Source organism: Pan paniscus, chromosome 12, assembly GCF_029289425.2.
Source record: "Pan paniscus chromosome 12, NHGRI_mPanPan1-v2.0_pri, whole genome shotgun sequence".
NCBI lineage: Eukaryota > Metazoa > Chordata > Mammalia > Primates > Hominidae > Pan > Pan paniscus.
Window position 1 is genome coordinate 80,997,677 of NC_073261.2, and position 17,787 is coordinate 81,015,463.

The 17,787-nt window shown below is 36.8% G+C and overlaps 1 protein-coding gene across 1 annotated transcript in view; it reads left to right on the forward strand.

The window, feature by feature from the left end:
- The window catches only part of SRBD1 (S1 RNA binding domain 1), a 230,130-nt gene extending 213,116 nt beyond the window's left edge, over positions 1-17,014 (forward strand). Inside the window, exons 20-21 of the mRNA XM_008976238.5 lie at positions 12,566-12,750; positions 16,095-17,014. Of these exons, the coding sequence (XP_008974486.1) occupies positions 12,566-12,750; positions 16,095-16,384 (475 nt within the window). The 3' untranslated portion in view covers positions 16,385-17,014. The remainder of the gene's footprint in view (positions 1-12,565; positions 12,751-16,094) is intronic.
- Positions 17,015-17,787: the final 773 nt, after the last annotated feature.

Below are 17,787 nucleotides of genomic sequence, written 5' to 3' on the forward strand. Positions count from 1 at the left end.
CATGACTTTTATGTTGTCTCTGGTTTCTCTTTCTCCTCTGGCCCTGTAGATGTATATATTCTTCAAGCTTTTGACCTTCATCATTTTTTCTACTTGTTCTACTTGCTTCCTTGGATGATTCTACCCATACACATGACCATCTGTGTCTCTTACCTGACTATATAATTCAAATCCTATGTCTTAACATCCCTAGTTCAGGCCTTTCTAAGCTCTAGCCCAACCTTTCTATTTGTCTGTGAGAGATTTTCTCATGAATATCTTAGCAATGGAAACTCTATGTTTCTAAAATTGAAACTTGTACCACCCCCCTTTGTCCCTCCTTTTACAACTCCATCTTCTTTTATCATCAGTCCTCACTAGCCCCACACAAAAACAAGACAAACAAAAAAGGCTCAGTAATGAATAGTTAGTGGCATGAATCTCTTTCCATTAACTTAGGCTAGAACTGACAGAATCTTTCATTTAAAAAAGTCTTTTGAGTGATTGCCATATTCCAAGTACTGTTATGCAATCTTGGAATACATTCAAAGATCCCTGCTCTCAAAGAGACACAGTATACAACCAGCATAATAAATAAATTATACAGTGTGATAAAATGTTGTGGGAAACAGGGAAAGAGCAGAGTAATGGAATAGGGATTGCCAGGATTGTGGGTAAGGGTTTGAAAATTTAAGTAGGGTAGTCATCGCAGGCCTCATTGACTTGGTGACATTTAAGAAAAGTCTTGACGGAGGAAAGAGTTAGCTGTGCAGATATCTAGAGAAAGAGTTCCAGGAAGAGGAGCCAGACAGTGTGAAGGTTCGAATGTGGGAGCAGGCATGACATGTTCAAGGAATAACAAGGCAGCCAGTGTGGCCAGAGCAGAGTGAGCAAGGGAGAGAAAAATAGGAGATTGAGTCAAAAGGGCATTGGGAGGCTACTATAGGGGTTTGACTGTAGTTCTGAAAGAGTGATATGATCTGATTTACATGTTAAAAGGATCCCCTTGTCTGCTGTTTTAAGTCCACTGTAAGGGGCAGTGGTAGAAGCAGGGAGACCAGTTAAACTAATTGCTGTAATCCAAGAGAAAGATGATGACTGAGATCCAGATGATACAGCAGAAGACATGGTGAGAAGTGTTCAGATTCTGGATATACTTTAAAAGTAGAGTCAATAGGATTTACTGAAAGATTGGATGAAGGATATGAAAATTAGTAACTGGTTACAAATGACAAAAATAATATGAATACTAGAGACACTGTGGAGGATGAAGTGGAAACTCACTGTATTGGAGGGGAGTGGAAAAGGGAAAAGTTAAAGAACTAAACAGTGATTACTCCCATAGTGATCTCATCTGGTCCCATGGCTCTAAGGACTGTCATAAGCACATTACTCCCAAATTTATATTCTTAGCCCAAAACACTCTTCCAAACTGTATCTGCCTACTTAAGATCTCAAACCTAATATGCCTAAATCTGAACCCATCTCTCCCCAAAATCTTCAACTATAATCTTTTTCATCTCAGATTATTTCAGTTCATCCTTTCAGCTTCTCAGTTCAGAGCCTTGAAATCATCTTTGATCTGACGAGATATCCTTAGCTGGAAATGAGATCTTTCTCCTTGAACAACCTTTATGCTTCACTAAGGGCATTTACTAATTTCTTACCTCTGTTATGGTATCTGTGAGTATAAGTTATATCCTTCCTACTTTGGGAGGCTCCTGGAGGGCATAAATCACCTCTATTCATTTTTATATTCTTCAGCCCCTGCCACAGTGCTCTGCACGTTCTAAATGATGCATAAAATCATCAACAAAATTCAGAGTAAATATTAAAATAAGAATACAAAGAATATGGGGAACACTGAACTGATCTTAGAGATCAGGAATCTTAAGACACATCTGGCATAAAAGCAAGAAAAATAATGTTAATTTTTTTCATTAAAAAGCTGCTTTTGATGTACCCCTTGGTTACTCCACCATACCCCACTTACTCATAATAGGCTCAGATGGTCAAAAAGGAGTATAACATAGTAGAATATCATAGTAAAGCCATGAGCTCCTTCAATTGTCCTTGTCTCTGCAAAATAAATAATGCATCTGAAAATTTGGCACCAGATTTACTAAGCTAGTGACAATTAAATTTCAGGTTAGTTTATAATTATTGGCTGTAAGCTCCAATAGGACATGGATCATAAGAGCCTGTTTTACCTCTCTATCCCTTGCACCTGACAAATACTGATATGGCAATGTTTGATGAAAAAATAAATGATAGAAATTAATAATGAAAGATGACTACATAAAAGAACACTGAGGAAGGGAACTACTCAGGAACTGATAACTTCAGTAGAACAAAATGAAATGTTTAGCTTTACTTTAATTCATATATTTTTTTTTTGTATAATCTAAACTGGCTGTGGTCAATGCAGTTGTATAAACAAAATTGTTGGTAGAACACATAGATCATCCTTTCCTAATGTTGCCTTTCCTAAATATTGTGTAAGTACTTCTTCCAGAATCTCTTGTGGATTGAAAAAATTTCAAGACCTCCCCAAACTGAATCCCATTTGCCTTCACAGAGCATTGTATCCAGGGCCAAGGCCCTCCTAGATTTTGCAGACTAAAAGTCTAGAGACCATGAAAGAGGATTTCTTACCGTTTTCTGTCGTCATCCAGAAACTGTCATGTCTGTGTGTGTGAGTGAGTTCGTTGTGTTGTGTACCATAAACCATAAGTAAAATTGCTGCTATATTAGTAGAATGAGACCCAGAAACAGCCTATTTAGGGGTTATTCTCCCCACTACTACCCCCTCTGTTTTTGTCCTACCATTTGGGTAGATCCAGAGAGCTAAGGCAGGTATCCGATTTCCTCTTTTTCTTGAATAAGGTGCCAGGAGTAGTGCTTGGTGCTGCAGATGATGCTGATTTGTATGTGCCACAGTGAGACCTGGCACTCTCCCAGAGAATCTGCTGTATTAAGAATTTGATTCACTCCAGATAGTTAAGCTTGAAAGTGGTTGTGCTCTTGATTTAACTTGAAAAATATCAGGAAATTTAATGTCAAGACTGTCACTTGGCACTCATTTTGATAAAGCATTGGCTAGTATTTGTTATTTCAATTTTTCCCATTAGGGAGGAATTCTAATACTAGTTTCTATAAGTGGTTAACAGCCTGTGTAGCAGGAAAATCACATGCAGTAGCATTGGAATGGACCAGGTAAATGTATGTCAAGGAATGATTTGTATCAATACCTGTTTGTGATATTTGTACTATAGGATTTCCTTTGTTTCTGCTGATGTGCTTATTTGTGACCCTTACAATCAATGTTGAAAAGTATCAGAGAGTAGACAGCCGTGAATGTAAAATTCAGGTCTGGGACAGGAATAATCACATAGCAAAATATTTATTTGGGGAGGGAAGAAACTTCTGTACAAAAGCCAAACAGTGTTTTTCTTTAATTTACTAAAAACTTGTGTCAGGTTTTTAGAACCAAAAGTAGATTAACCCAACAGATACACAAGGATTCCGTCATGAGATAAATGAATATAAAGGTTCCTAACTGGTGCCCTGAGCTAAAAAGTAGTTGAGATTGGGGGAGGGCCTTAAAAGGTTCTGCCTAGCTCCCTGCCGTGGAGCTAAAATAAGTCAAGCCAGATAGTGAAGAATGGCCTCTACTGAAGACCCTTAATGAGTGGGCATATCTCAGTCTCTGTCTCTTTCCCATTCCTGTTCAAGGATTTAGCATCTCTGAACTGCTCCTTGAGAATTGCCTTCAGAGTCTTCATTGCCTTCCCTCCAACCGGAGCTTACTGCCGAGCAAAGAAGTCTTCTAACTAATAAGTGACTGTAATGCAAAGAGTTTACATTGGTTTTATTTAAAAAACAAACAGCAACCGTTGACTCTTCACAGATTTGATATTTAGAGTTTTCACTATGAGCAACCAGAAGGCCCATGAGTTGTAATTTGCAATTTTTCTGACAGGTGAGTCAGCCTACTGAATATGTCTAACACACCTCCCTACATCTAAAATTCACCACAGCTTCGTTCTGCATTGGCATGCCAGCTAACTCCTTCAATGATAAAAACACGTTCCTTTGTGGGAAACTTGCCTGAAAAGAAATCCAACTGCAAATGCTGTACAATAAATGATGATTAGGTAAACAGACCTAAGAGATTATTTGCAAATTTGAAAAAGCCCAAAGTTTTCTGAACTTGGACTTGCCTTATAAGAATTGGCAGCAGGGCAGAAAGACTCGTTCCTGGCTTTTGATAAATGATAATGTAAGATGTGTATCAATTAGTTATCCTACATTAATTTCTAATAGAGCTATGGCTAGACAATATTAGATTGCCTTATAAAAAGACATAGCATCATAAAAGAGAGGCCAAACCTAAAATATAAAAATGTTAAGTGGACAGATTGCTAAAAGTGAATTTTGTTTTTAAAGATACAGCAGTCTCTCTATGTTGCCCAGGCTGTACTCAAACTCCTGGGCTTAATGACCCTACTCCTCACCCTCCCTAGTGGCTGGGACTACATGTGTGTGCCACTGGGCCCAGTTTTGTGTGTTGTTGTTGTTGTTGTTAGTAGTTAAAACCTAAGCATCTTACTCTAGTTCCCAAGAAGTAACATTCATATTTTCAAAAGTGCCCTTACAAATGAGAAAAATGAAAAAAATTCACCCACTTGAGAATTAGATGATCAGGCTATGGATTGATTGTCATATCCAATGTCTTACACACTGTTCCAAAACACAGCCCACATGACGTTTCTGGCAAAGCTGGTAGAGGAAACTAGGAAGATCAAGAACCTGAGACTTGACATAACTTTCCCCTAACTCAGTCTGGAGGCAGTGAAATGTCAGACTGCCTGGATTCAAATCATGGCTGTTTGAACTGGGAATGTTATTTAACCTCTCTATACCTCAGTTTTCTTGTCTGTTAAATGTGCGTAATAATAGTACCATATCTCATGGGGTTATATTAATTAATATATGTAGAATACTTAGCACCTGGACAGAGTAAGCTAGTGTTAATATGATTATTATTGCTGTTATTTTTGTTGTGATTGAGGAGGGGCTAAGCTAAGCCATAAAATAAATGGGGGTAGTTGGAGGGAGTGGGGGAGAGTTACAATGGTTGGTCCCCAAGAAAAAAAGTTGTTTTTTCATGTGATCTGGATGTAATTTGAGACATTTAACATTGTTAATGAATATTAATATTGGGTTTTGAGACTGGAGAAAATGCTGGTTTCTCTCCTGTGTTTCTGGAGCAACCTTAATAGGTACCCAATGAAGGAGGAGTGTGAGGGAGTTGCTGGCCAATCATAAAGTTGTGCTTGCTTCAGCCTCTTCCATCTTCAAAATATTTGCCTGTCCTTCTCCTTTTTTTCTTTTCATCAAGTTTAGACCACTCAGTCTGGAGCCTGAAACTCAGTAGGTTATTGATTTAGTTTCCCATTATCTCCCTCCTGCCCTTCCTGCCCCCAGCCTAGCTATGGATTTTAATCTTAGCTTGTCTTCTGATTCTCAGTGTCACCATAAGCGAGTTACTTTGACCTCAGTTGCATACTCTTTAAATGGAATAACGTTTTTGCCCATTCAGAGGACAACTAGCGATTTATTGAAATGGCAGATGTTAAGCATTTTCAAATTTTTTGATAGGAGGATTCCTTGACAGGATGGCATTTATAGTAAAAAGGCTGTTTCCCAAGGAAGAGTCCTCTACCTCTGATACATAGGTTTTATTCCCTAGTGGTACAAGGTCTGTTTAATTTCAGCTTTTCCACCATGAGCCTGTATGTTTTTAAATACTACTTTTTAAATTTGCCCTCTTCTTTCAAACATTCACAGGCACTAATCCACATTATGGCTTTACAGGCAGTAAATTAAATTATATTAATTCTAAACACAGTGTTTTTGAGCTGTAGAGAGTCTGTAGCCTTTGAAACCACTAACTTAATTTTGACCAACTCTTATTCAGAAATTCAAAAAGAGTCAAAGCTTTTTCCTTTTGAATTTGGTTTAAAAAATAGTAAGAAATTGCTCCCAGGCAGTGGTCCTGGGTGCCAAGGTTTATCAGAGATCTAAATCTGTCTGCATGAAAATCTCCCAAAGTAAAAGGGTAGGCCTGCTAATGAAGATGTAATCTGTTATAACTTTTACCTTCACTACTACTACCTTATGTTGTCAGGTGTGGGCAAGTCTCTTAATCTCTCTGAGATTTTGTTTTCTTATCAGCAAATCTACATTCACAATAAATATTTGAGATAATTAAATGAAATAATCTGTACTGCGCACTTTCAAAAGTATCTGCTTATCTGCACATAAAGTCCTGCCTCTAAAAGAGCAGATACAAGCGGAAGACTATTTTATACTGTCATTACTTAAAATTAGATTGTAAGCTCATTCAAGGCAAAGGCTCTATTATCTTTCATAGAGCCTTCCTCCACAGTAAATAAATGTTTATTGAATAAAGCTGAGTATGGTTTTCTAAATTATTTTTTGTTGGTTTCAGCATTTTGTCACATTCCTTTGAAGAGCCTTGATTTTAGCAAATCTTTATCATTTGGGCAGGAGAATGGCAGGGTGTGTGAAACAACCATACTCACAGGAAAAGGGTGATCAGGCTGCATAATACTGGGTTGTTGATTTTTTTTTTTCTGGTTCTCTTTTGGGAGGGTAATGGTTTGTTATTTTTCAAAATGTGAGAAGACTGATATTTTAATGTCACTTGTAAATTTATTTCTAAGACAGTTCCTACAACAGTTTAGATGTCTTTGGAGCAATAATAGCAACATTTCAGTACACAACACCTTTCCTATTTTTATATACTCATACTCATTTAGAGGTATACGTACAGTTGTTTAAATTATATGATAATTACACAGTATAAAGCGAGTGGTTCTGAAATAGGGAAAGCTGCATAATCACTGTGGTTGTGTATGGCATTGGTTATTATTTCACTGATCTTAGATACTTTGAGGTAACTATATGAGCACTGTTCAACTATTTCTGAAAAGATGATCATCCTAAATCTTTTAGAAGATTTCTATCTCGGGACTTTTTAAATGGCACTTTAAAAAATTTTTACTCTTATTCAGTAATGCTAAATTGCTAAGTAATAGAAATTTTAAAATAAAACAGCTTTGTAAGGATATATTCTCCTACATACAATGAATGCAACATGCAATGAGTATCTAGTTTCTGTACATGTATAACAGATCTTTGAAAAAGCAGGAAACATTTAGTAAGTTCTTCAGAAGTGAGAAGCAGATAACAGTCTGATGCTTATAATACCGAGTCCTTTGGAAGACAAACTGCATTCCTTCATCTATGACAGGAAATCTTTCTCTTTTCATTTCTTTTTTTTTTTCTTCTACTCATATATGCAGGAGGTGCTCCAAATGGTACCAAGAAATAACATTTAAAATGCCCCCACCCATGCCCAGATAGCTGCATGCATTTTAAAACTATATTCTCTCATCAGAGTCTGGAAGAGCTTTCAGAACAACTTCATGACTTTCTGAAGGGGTTACATTTTTTAAATGTTTATCTTAGTATGTTAATTTACTGTAAAAAACGGTCTCAGCTGTAAGTTCTACTGGATAATTCTTTGCCCTTTCTGTGGTTGATTATTATGCTAAGAAATGCCATTTAAATATTATTTTCACTAGATATCTGTTAGCTTCTGTAGTACAACAGGTAGTTCTGTGGGCCTCTCTATAAATGAATGATACTTGAATTTATAATTTCTTGTATATTTTGCACCAGCATAGATTGTTAAGGATTCTGGCCTATTTCAGTATCTTGGTTTAACAAGGAGGTAAGACATTTGAAAATGCCAGGTGCAGTGGCTCACACCTGTTATCCCAGCACTTTGGGAGGCCAAGGTGGGTGGATCTCTTGAGCCCAGAAGTTTGAAACCAGCCTGGGCAACATATTGAGACCTCACCTCTACAAAACATTTTTAAAAAATAAAAATTAGCTGGGCTTGTGGTTCCAGCTACTTGGGAGGCCAAGGGAGGAAGTCCAAGGCTACAGTGAGCTGTGATTGCACCACTGCTACAGCCCCTGGGTGAAACAGAAAGACCCTGTCTTAAAAAAAGTTTGAAAAGATTCCTCAGTGATGATTAAAATGCAGTTCACATTGCTGTCCCTTTGATTTGACTGCTAGAACAGCCCCTATGGTGAAGCCAGCACTCCTTCTGTAAGCTAAGCTAAATAGGTACTGTGATATTCTCAGCTGTGTAAATTCAGCTCCTCTGTAGATAGCATAAAGGAGCAGCAGGTTTTCCTCGTTTGCCACACTTGAATTTATATTCAATTTTTAATATTAAGAGCAGTAAATTTGAAAATAGTAATAAATTTTAAAGAAATGTATACATAGAGTAACATATATATGTTATATAGAGAGAAAATATAGAAACAGTAACAGATTTTTAGAGTAACAAATTACTACTGAACTTGCATTTATGTCCCACAGTTTACATAGTTTTTTAGAAGGCCAGATTTTCTTAGAGTATAAGCTTTCTTTTTAAATTATTGAATATTTAACCTGTATTACAAATTAAGACCTGCTCTGTCTACCTGTACCTATTCATTTCTAAAATGATGTGTTCTTGCATTTAATTTTGTGCTTGTTGCGTTACTCCATTAAAACTGAGTAAAGCTAATGGGTAAAAATAGACAAGTAGGAAAGTCTCTTGAAAGTGTTGAGAGTGGGTAGACTATTAGATGTACTTTGCCCTTATAGCATGGTTCTTGGTGGAGTTGTAAATCATATATGTTTTGCTCACAAAGCACGTACTAATATTAAGTTGTTTTTAAAGTGATTGTGTTGCATCACCATGGTTCTTCTATGCTCTGTGGGGTATCATGTTGCTTTAATGTAATGAACCAAGTCCTCAGCTCCTAAATCTCCATGCTGGAAATGATGACATAAAACTGAATGGCCATGTCTGAAGTCATGAATCTTGAGAATTTCTTATTCTTTGGGAAAAGCCTTACAAGACTTTTCTTATTCTTTGAAGGGAAAAGCCCTGCACTTATAACAAGTTTCTGTTGAAAATATTAGCCATTTTAGGTTATATAGCATTCTGTTTGAAAAATAAGCATTAACTCTGCTGCAAGGTCTGTATTTTAACTTTGTGCAGATGTGTGCTTAAAGAACGTGATGTGCTTATTTGTTGCATTTGTGGTACTTTCTTACTTTAAGTAAGATGGATGAAATTACACATTAAATAAAAACAGCAGTCCTTACCAACCTGAAAAAGCCTTCCAAATCAGTGGAGAAAATGAGAATATGACTTTAATAATTCATTGACTTTTGAAAGAATTGTCTATTTAAAAGCATGTATATAATTTCTTTGCAGGTTTCCTCAGTGTTTTTAATGTTAAAAGTAATCTGCCAGTAAATTATTTGTAAAATATTACTAAAAGTATTATTTTCTTTCCTAACCAAATATAGCACTTCAAATTTTACATATCTTGTTATACACAGACATATATATTGTGTGTGGCATAAAACTCCAGTTAGAATAGCATCATGGCCTTGAACAAGTTATTTAAACTCCCTGAACCTCATTTTTTTTTTCTGTATGATATGATACCTACCTTTTAGGATCATTGTCATGATTAAACGAGAAAAATCTATTTAGAACAATGTCTGACAGATATTTATCACTACCTGTTCACTTCTGTATGCCAAGCTTCATAAAGCAGTGTGTTTTTATTTGGTACTTTTGAGCCAGAAAGTACTTTGTATTGAGTATTACTTACCACACTCAATTCTAAAGTGAAACTTTGTATTGGATATTACTTATCACAATTCTGAAGTGAAATTTAGAATATGTAGAATAAATTTTTCTTAGGATATTTAAGGAACATATGTTTATTGAATGGCTACTAAGCATAAAACATTGTTTCCTATCATGTACAGTTGACTATATTTAAAATTCATTAAGGTAGAGGTCAGTCTAAATGCTATTCCCAGTTCGTTTTACAGTTCCTCACTCTGTTGTTGGCTCTTTGTGTGTGTGTGCGTGACCTTGTTAACTTTAAGAAAGTTTTCAAAATAAAAAAGCACTTGACTTTTTGTAATTTAAAAATAGGTTGATCAATATGAAGCATTAGCTAGGAGCACAAGTTGGTGCTTTTTTATTGATTTCAGTTACTAATGCCCTCAGGCTTATATGTGTGAGAATGAAAATGATATACGAAATATGCACCCAGGTTAAACAGACAAATGTTCTTGTTACATCTGCAACCACTATAGGCAGAATTCTTTATTTGGAAGTGACTTTGGTAGTAGTTAGTTACTCTCTCCCTCTCTCTCTGTCTCACACACACACATACACATGTGCAAGCAACCTTAAGATAGACTCATACAGTGCTTTGGGAAGTTTCTGCCATTTAGTTACTTTTATTAATTATAAAATGCTATTCAAGATTCTAGACTTACAGCGCATTAGTATACATTCTGTCATTTTTAACAGATGGTTAGAAGCCAGAATCTTGAGGATTTGAAAGATACTCCTATAAGTAGCCAGTTGCAGACCAATAAAACCAAGAAGGTGAATACCAGGGAAGCCTGCTCAGCAGGGCACGCATTATTTGGAAAGTTGTATAAGGAAGTTGGATTTCGGCAGAGGTTGTCATGTGTCATCTGCCCCATCAGTCAGAGCTCCAGCAGCTGTTCCTTGTCACCGGGACCCTTGTATGCTACTGTTCGTCCATCAGCACTAAGAGATACCGGCTGCCTTTCCACCATGCTGTGGAAGCCACAGACACACAGACTTACAGTGTTATCTCACTGGCCACCAGTTTGGATGAAAGCTCATTTTCAAAGAGGGAGACCAAACACCAACGTTTTGGTATTTTATTAGACCATTAACCAAAATACATTCTCAAGAGAATTAGTCGGATGCCATAAAGTGTGTCTATTTTTGGCCATATATATGGCTGTAATAATGTAGGAGTGTTGCACATTTGAATTCAAAGAGATGCCCTACTTAAGTGAGAGATGGGAGAACTTTCTCCACTAGATGCCAGATTATTATTATCAGAGTATCACTGTGAAGAGACCTTTCTGGTTGAACACAACAATGCAAAAAAGACTTAAAATCACAAGCATTCTTTTTTTGATAGTGCAGCAACCTGCCAAATAGGATATATCCCCATTCTGATTATAGACAAACCTCCAACAATTCCCTTTTTCTCTTTTTGTATTCCAGAGGTATCCCTAGAGGAAAGGATTTGAGGGCATTAGTATCACTATCTGCCTGATTACTGTGTTGACATTTTTAAAGTGCCATTAATCATAGGAAATGGAACTTAATGGTGTAGAAAAATACCCAGCCAAGGAATGTCAAGAAAGTAAGCTATAGCCCAGTATTCACATGAAATTAAAGGGAAATGCATCTTAACCCTTTAATTCTTTTTTTCTTCTTACTGAATTATAAAGGAAAGCAATTGAGAGGTAGCTTTGCAATCAAAGGTAATGGTAAACATAGTAAAAGAAAATTATAAAAGGCAGATGTTTTTATTTTACAAATATTACAGTTACATAATGTATAAAGAATATAAAGATAATATTCATCTTTAGATAGTATAATGGAAGTTTTACCTGCTTCCATTTTGGAAGAAAGTTACTTTTTCTTTTTGATATCCCCTCCTATATTTTTTCTGTTGACTCTGAATACTGAATAGACTTGATATAATTTAGTTTATATGAGGCTCAACTGTTACGGAATTTGAGAGTTATTAAGCTGATGGTATGCTGCACAGGTAATACTGCCATCAAGGGTATACAGAAGTAAAAAGTAGTGATAGGACACATGAATAGAGTAATTCATTTTTCAAAAGCTGGCAATATGTAATGCCATTTTGTTAGAGTTTGGTATCATTTCATCGTTTGCCTATTAGCTAATTTAAATAAAATGTTTTCCTAATTGAAATTGTAGGGAACAGATAGCCTCATTTTTAAAATATATGTGACACTAAACTTATAATGAACATTATAGTGTAAAATATTTTTGGCTGGACGCGGTGGCTTACGCCTGTAATCCCAGCACTTTGGGAGGCCAAGGCAGGCAGATCACGAGGTCAGGAGATCGAGACCATCCTGGCTAACACAGTGAAACCCCGTCTCTACTAAAAATACAAAAATTAGCTGGGCGTGGTGGCGGGTGCCTGTAGTCCCAGCTACTCGGGAGGCTGAGGCAGGAGAATGGCGTGAACCCAGGAGGCGGAGCTTGTGGTGAGCTGAGATCTTGTCACTGCACTCCAGCCTAGGTGACAGTGCAAGACTGTCTCAACAACAACAAAAAAATGTTTTTGGTGCTGACTCTGAGCAGGTGCTTCATTTGATAAATAGCACAAAAATCTTTAATCCACTTTCTCCCTCTCCCTCGGCCTTTTCTTTTTCAAGACAGTTTACAGCACAGGACACATAATAGATTCTCAATAAAGACTGATTGATTGACCTATGGGTCTAAGATGAATGAATTTTAGGGTGATCTGTACAAGGAGATTGCAAAAGAAGTAATATTGTTAAGTGTTGGGCTTTTTATTTTTTCCACTGCAGGTTTTTGTCATCCATTGGAGGGACACTGTATGAGATTGGAAAGCCTGAAATGCAACAAAAAATAAATTCATTCCTTGAAAAGGAAGGAATGGAGAAAATTGCAGAAAGATTGCAAACAACAGTACACACCTTACAGGTCATCATAGATGGTCTCAGCCAGCCTGAAAGCTTTGACTTTCGAACAGGTAAAGAGTTGAACTTGAATTATAGCACCTTGCATTTGCATAGCTCCCATTATCTCCTTTGATCCTCACAGCAATCCTATGCCATAAGCAGAATGGATATTATTCTCCCATTTTATACATGAGAAAAATAAAGCATGGTGATCTTCCTTCAAAGTCATTATAATTAATATCCAGAGCCAAAGCTAGAAGCCAGGTGGTCTCCCTGGACCCCTTGTTCACTGTGTATTTCCCATTTACTAAACGAAATGCATCATGCGTGTACCGCTGTATGCATGGAGACACACATTTTTTTACGGTCCTTTTGTAAGTTGTCTTTATCTCTTGGGAGCCAGAAGTGCAAGGTAAAGCAGTCCCTTCACAAGCTAAAAGGTGAATCTTCTTCCTAAATTATAGCTTTCCGAGTTCTTTGATTCTGTGTCAATGAACCCATTGAACAAATAAGATAATATCTCTGTTGATTTTCCTTCTAATTAAAAGTGCTCTCAGCTTTCAGCACAGGTAGATGGTGAGGGAATTATACTTCCATGTAACAACCATAGTTGTTGAGAGCAGTGACCCAGTGAAAAAGAATTACAGTATCAAATGACCTACTTCCCAAGGAAGTTTGAATAGGAACCCCTGAGATTTAAATGAATCCGCTCACTGGTCTTATAACCAGTTTTGATGATACCGTGTTTAGGGCTTGGCTCTTTTTATTCTGGTTTAGGCTGCATTGAGATGGTTAGACATACTTCTTTGAAAAGGTTTAAAGGAATTTTGAAATACATCCAGCAAGTTCATTGTACTATTCCTTCTTCTGTAGGGTTGTTTTGTTTTTTTTTAAGTTAAAGAAAAATAAAATGACACCCAGTAAGAACTATGCCAAAAATGTGGGAGTAGAAGCCTCCTAGTAGTCCTCCACACAATGTGGATGTTTCAGCAGACAAATCCATCTCCATTTGGAGGCCCGGTATCCTTTTATGGGAATTTCTTGGCTGGTTTTTAGCAGGAGTACTAGGTGGAGCAATGGTTCTCAAAAATACTGGATTTGGAGGTGGTATGGCTACATCCTTTGCATTAGAGGGTTGGCAAAAAATGCTGTAACTGCAGGTATCCTGTACTGGATTTTTCACATCCATCTTCATTTTTCTGTCATAGTGTCGATTGTTCCATTATCCCAGTTGCATTGTAGACTCAGAGCAAAGATCAACACTCAAATTATATGGTCCAATTAAACTACCAAGTTGTTGAGCAAAAAGACAGATGCATCTGGGCTCTGGACTGAGCTTTCCACTTACTGCAGTGTTCTATCAGTGTGGCAAGTGAAGTTTTAAATAGGTCTCTTTAAACAAACTTTGGAACTGACCTTTGCTCTAATGTAAGTCACAATTTTCAAAATGTCTGAGAACTTTCATCTTACTACTAAACACATACCCAAGGTGAGGAAGGCTTACAAACTATACTTTTGGGGGTGCAGATAGTATTTTGGGCATTTCCACGTGATGATATTTTATGTTACATCTCTTTTCTCCATTTTCTCAAAAGTATTTCCTTTCTTAATGCCTCATTCTTACTCATAATAATTCTGTCTTTTGTTTTGTCAATGGTGTAATTAATTTCATGTGTATTAACACTATGGTGACTAGTTAATTTCCCTAACTGGGTTCATTAGAAGCAGTCCAGACACAGGGGCTGAAAATGCTTGGCTATGAAAGTGTTAAAGTTTGCATGGTACACAGAGGATTTTCTGATTTCTCAGTGTTCCCAACTGTCTTCAGGAATATGTTAAGTAGTTCCTGACTCTGATTTTCCTTGCAAGATTAAACTAAACAGCTGATCAGGAACCCTTAGGGAATCTGCAGCAGCTGGACCTCCCCAAGAAAAGAGAGAGAGAGAAAGAATTTCCAAGCATAAAAACAATGCCTATGGGGTCTCGGAGACCGTCCTACCTCTGCCCCTGATCAGTGACTTAGTTCCACTTTGCTTTGACACAGCCTTAGCCTGGTGTAATATTACATTACAGTAGGTTTCTTGCTTTTGGAATTCACTGCTTTAGCATCAGGTAAAATTCCACAGAATCAATTCCAATTTTAGCGTACTCATTTTTATGGGTACAGTGAGATTTGGAGTTTAAAGAAGGTTTTTATTTTGTTTTATAAGGAAAAGCTTAATTTTTAAAACATCTTGGTATCAGTATGGTTGGACTGGGGGAAGGGAAGAAAGGGGTGACCAGTTGTTAATACAAATGTAAAGGATAGCTTTAACAAGTCATCAGGATAAAGCCAACAGCTGTGGAGGAAAAGGAAATGGAATGGGTGGAGGGGAAAATGAGGCCTTAGTAAAAGGAGATCCAAGCATAGAATGTGTTCTTTGTTATTAGAGTCAACACTCAGTAATCCTAGGAAAGGGGGCCTTCAGGAGGACCATGGATAAATGGAGTCCACAGATAATCCACAGCCCCGTTTAAGCTGTTAGTTCTAACTGTCTCCCTCATAAAAACCTTTGTTTTTAACTAGAGCCATAATGATTCGTTGGCATGCTTTATGCCTACCTTTTGGACAGTAATGAACAAAGAAATGTATGCTGGGGTGAGCAAGAAAAAAGGGCTATAAAGAACTTGGAAACAGAAATCTGTATCTTCATCATTGTTTCCCTAGCACCCAGCAGAGTGCCTGGCCAGGAGATAATAGAGTTAACAAATGTTTGATGAATTTAATTGAAAGAAGAGAAAGAATATTAGGTACTACCTGGTCTGGGATTCTGAGCCATAGATAATCAAGAATCCATAAATGTTGATTGGATAAATATATATGAAATAGGTGGGAATTGATTTTCTGAGTTCCAAATTTGTGGGAAGAAGTGAGGAAGAAAGAACATTTGAATTTCATCCACATTTGGCCAAAAGTTGATGTACTTTCTACCATCTTTAAACAATTTAATAATCCAGGCACTGGGGGAAAAACCAAAAAAAAAAAAGCTTCCAGTCTCTTGTTTCCAAAGGTCTTACTTTCTCAGTGTTTGTGGCTTAGCTTTGTATATTTGTTAAGCAAATATATATTCTCATCACCTCTTCACAAAGAGGAAAATAAGACTGTCTTCTCAATCCTTATGTATAATGCTAGTGTGTAGCATTGTAGAAGGAAGTAAATTTTCTTGAATTGTTTCTACTGCATGAATGCTGTCTCCAACTGATATGCATGTTCTCTGAAGGCAAGCGTTGGTCTTCAGCTCCTTTTATAATCCCCCCTTAATCTTTAATATTGGTCTGGGCACATAGTCAGTATGTAGTAAGTACTTATTCACAAAGTTATGTTGTATCTAGGAAGTACAATGCCTTATTTACACTTACTTTTTTTCTCTTACAGATTTTGATAAACCTGATTTCAAGAGAAGCATAGTATGCTTGGAAGATCTGCAGATTGGGACAATTCTTACAGGCAAAGTTGAGAATGCCACTCTCTTTGGAATTTTTGTGGATATAGGAGTGGGGAAATCTGGGCTTATTCCCATACGAAATGTAACAGAAGCAAAACTTTCAAAAACAAAGAAGAGAAGGAGCCTTGGACTGGGCCCCGGAGAAAGAGTGGAAGTCCAAGTACTCAACATTGACATCCCCCGATCTAGGATTACTCTGGACCTCATTCGGGTGTTATGAGTATCCCACGAAGGCCAGACACTGATTTTATTTTCTCATTTCCACAGATCGACAAGGATAAGTCAGTTGTTTGTAAACTCTAGGTAGCAGATGAGAAATAATTCACTTAATATCAGAAATATTTTCCAAACACTTTCCTTTATTTTTTCTTCTGAATAAATAGAAAACCAACAGTTTGATTTCCTTTTCCCTTAAAGGAAACAACTAATACACATTCTTATATGGCTTTATGTAGTAATAGTTTTCTGACTAAAATTTTGTTTTTTATTTTTTGTAATTTATCTTTAACTCCTTTTGCATTTTGTATAACAGATTGCTTAACTTCTACTTGCCAACATCTGCCTTGCTGGACTTGTATGGGATTGTCTTCTTGGTTTGAATTGTACAGTCTTTGTTGACACAGTAGGGCTGGGCAGTGTTTAATCCTTCCATTTTATAGATTTTTTTTTAATCAGGCCTTTTGGACTTCATTCATAATTTTGCAATAATCTCTTTTCCCTTGTCATGCAAGCCAAAAATATACCAGTAAAACAGATTCTGACGTGTTTGTAGTTATCAAATGAATGGCTCGAAACATTTCTCAAAAGGATATACGTATTGACCCCAACAATAAATGTTTGTGGCTAGTGACTTGTTTTTTGCTATGTTGATTCAGTGAATGACCTAGAAGTCAGTCTTGATGAAAAAAGATATGGTTTATGCAACCTTTGGAGAAGAGGGAAGCCTTTGAAAATTTGAAGAATGGTTTTGTTTGATTTAGCATAGAAGAGTGTGTCCTTTCTTAAATCAGAATTAAACTTCAAATGGGGATAGAAATGGCCGTTTTAAAGATCAAATATAGATCAGGTGTGAAGGGACAAGAAAAACAAGTATATAAAGGAAGTGACTCTTATTCCGTTTTTATTTAGTGGAGATGGTAAGGATTAGCATGACCATTCAGGATCAAAATAAAGCCCACAGTGGACTGGTATCCTGTTCATTCTGACTACTGCTGCTGCTGTTGATTTGCCTGATGAAGATATTTGTATGACTGAATGAGTGTCTGGTTTTCTCCATGCGTGATAAGTAGGGGATAGTTACTAAAGACGACCAGTCTTGTTCATTTGCCTAGGAAACACCCATTGTCCTGGCATAATTTTTAATATTGCCTCTCTTTATTCTCAGGGTGCCCCATTTTGGATGATAAATCATATGGTCAACTAGTAGTAGTCACTAAGTAGTGACTGTGACTATGTTTCGTGATAGTTCTACCTGGTGGTTTGCTGTATTCAAAATACATATCCAACTGGTGTATGTAGATCTTTTTAATGCAGTAGGTTCCTTAAAAGTTGCATATATCAACTTTTTTGATATATACAACTATTTGCCTAGCAATTTCATTTCTGAAATGCTTTTCCTCTGTT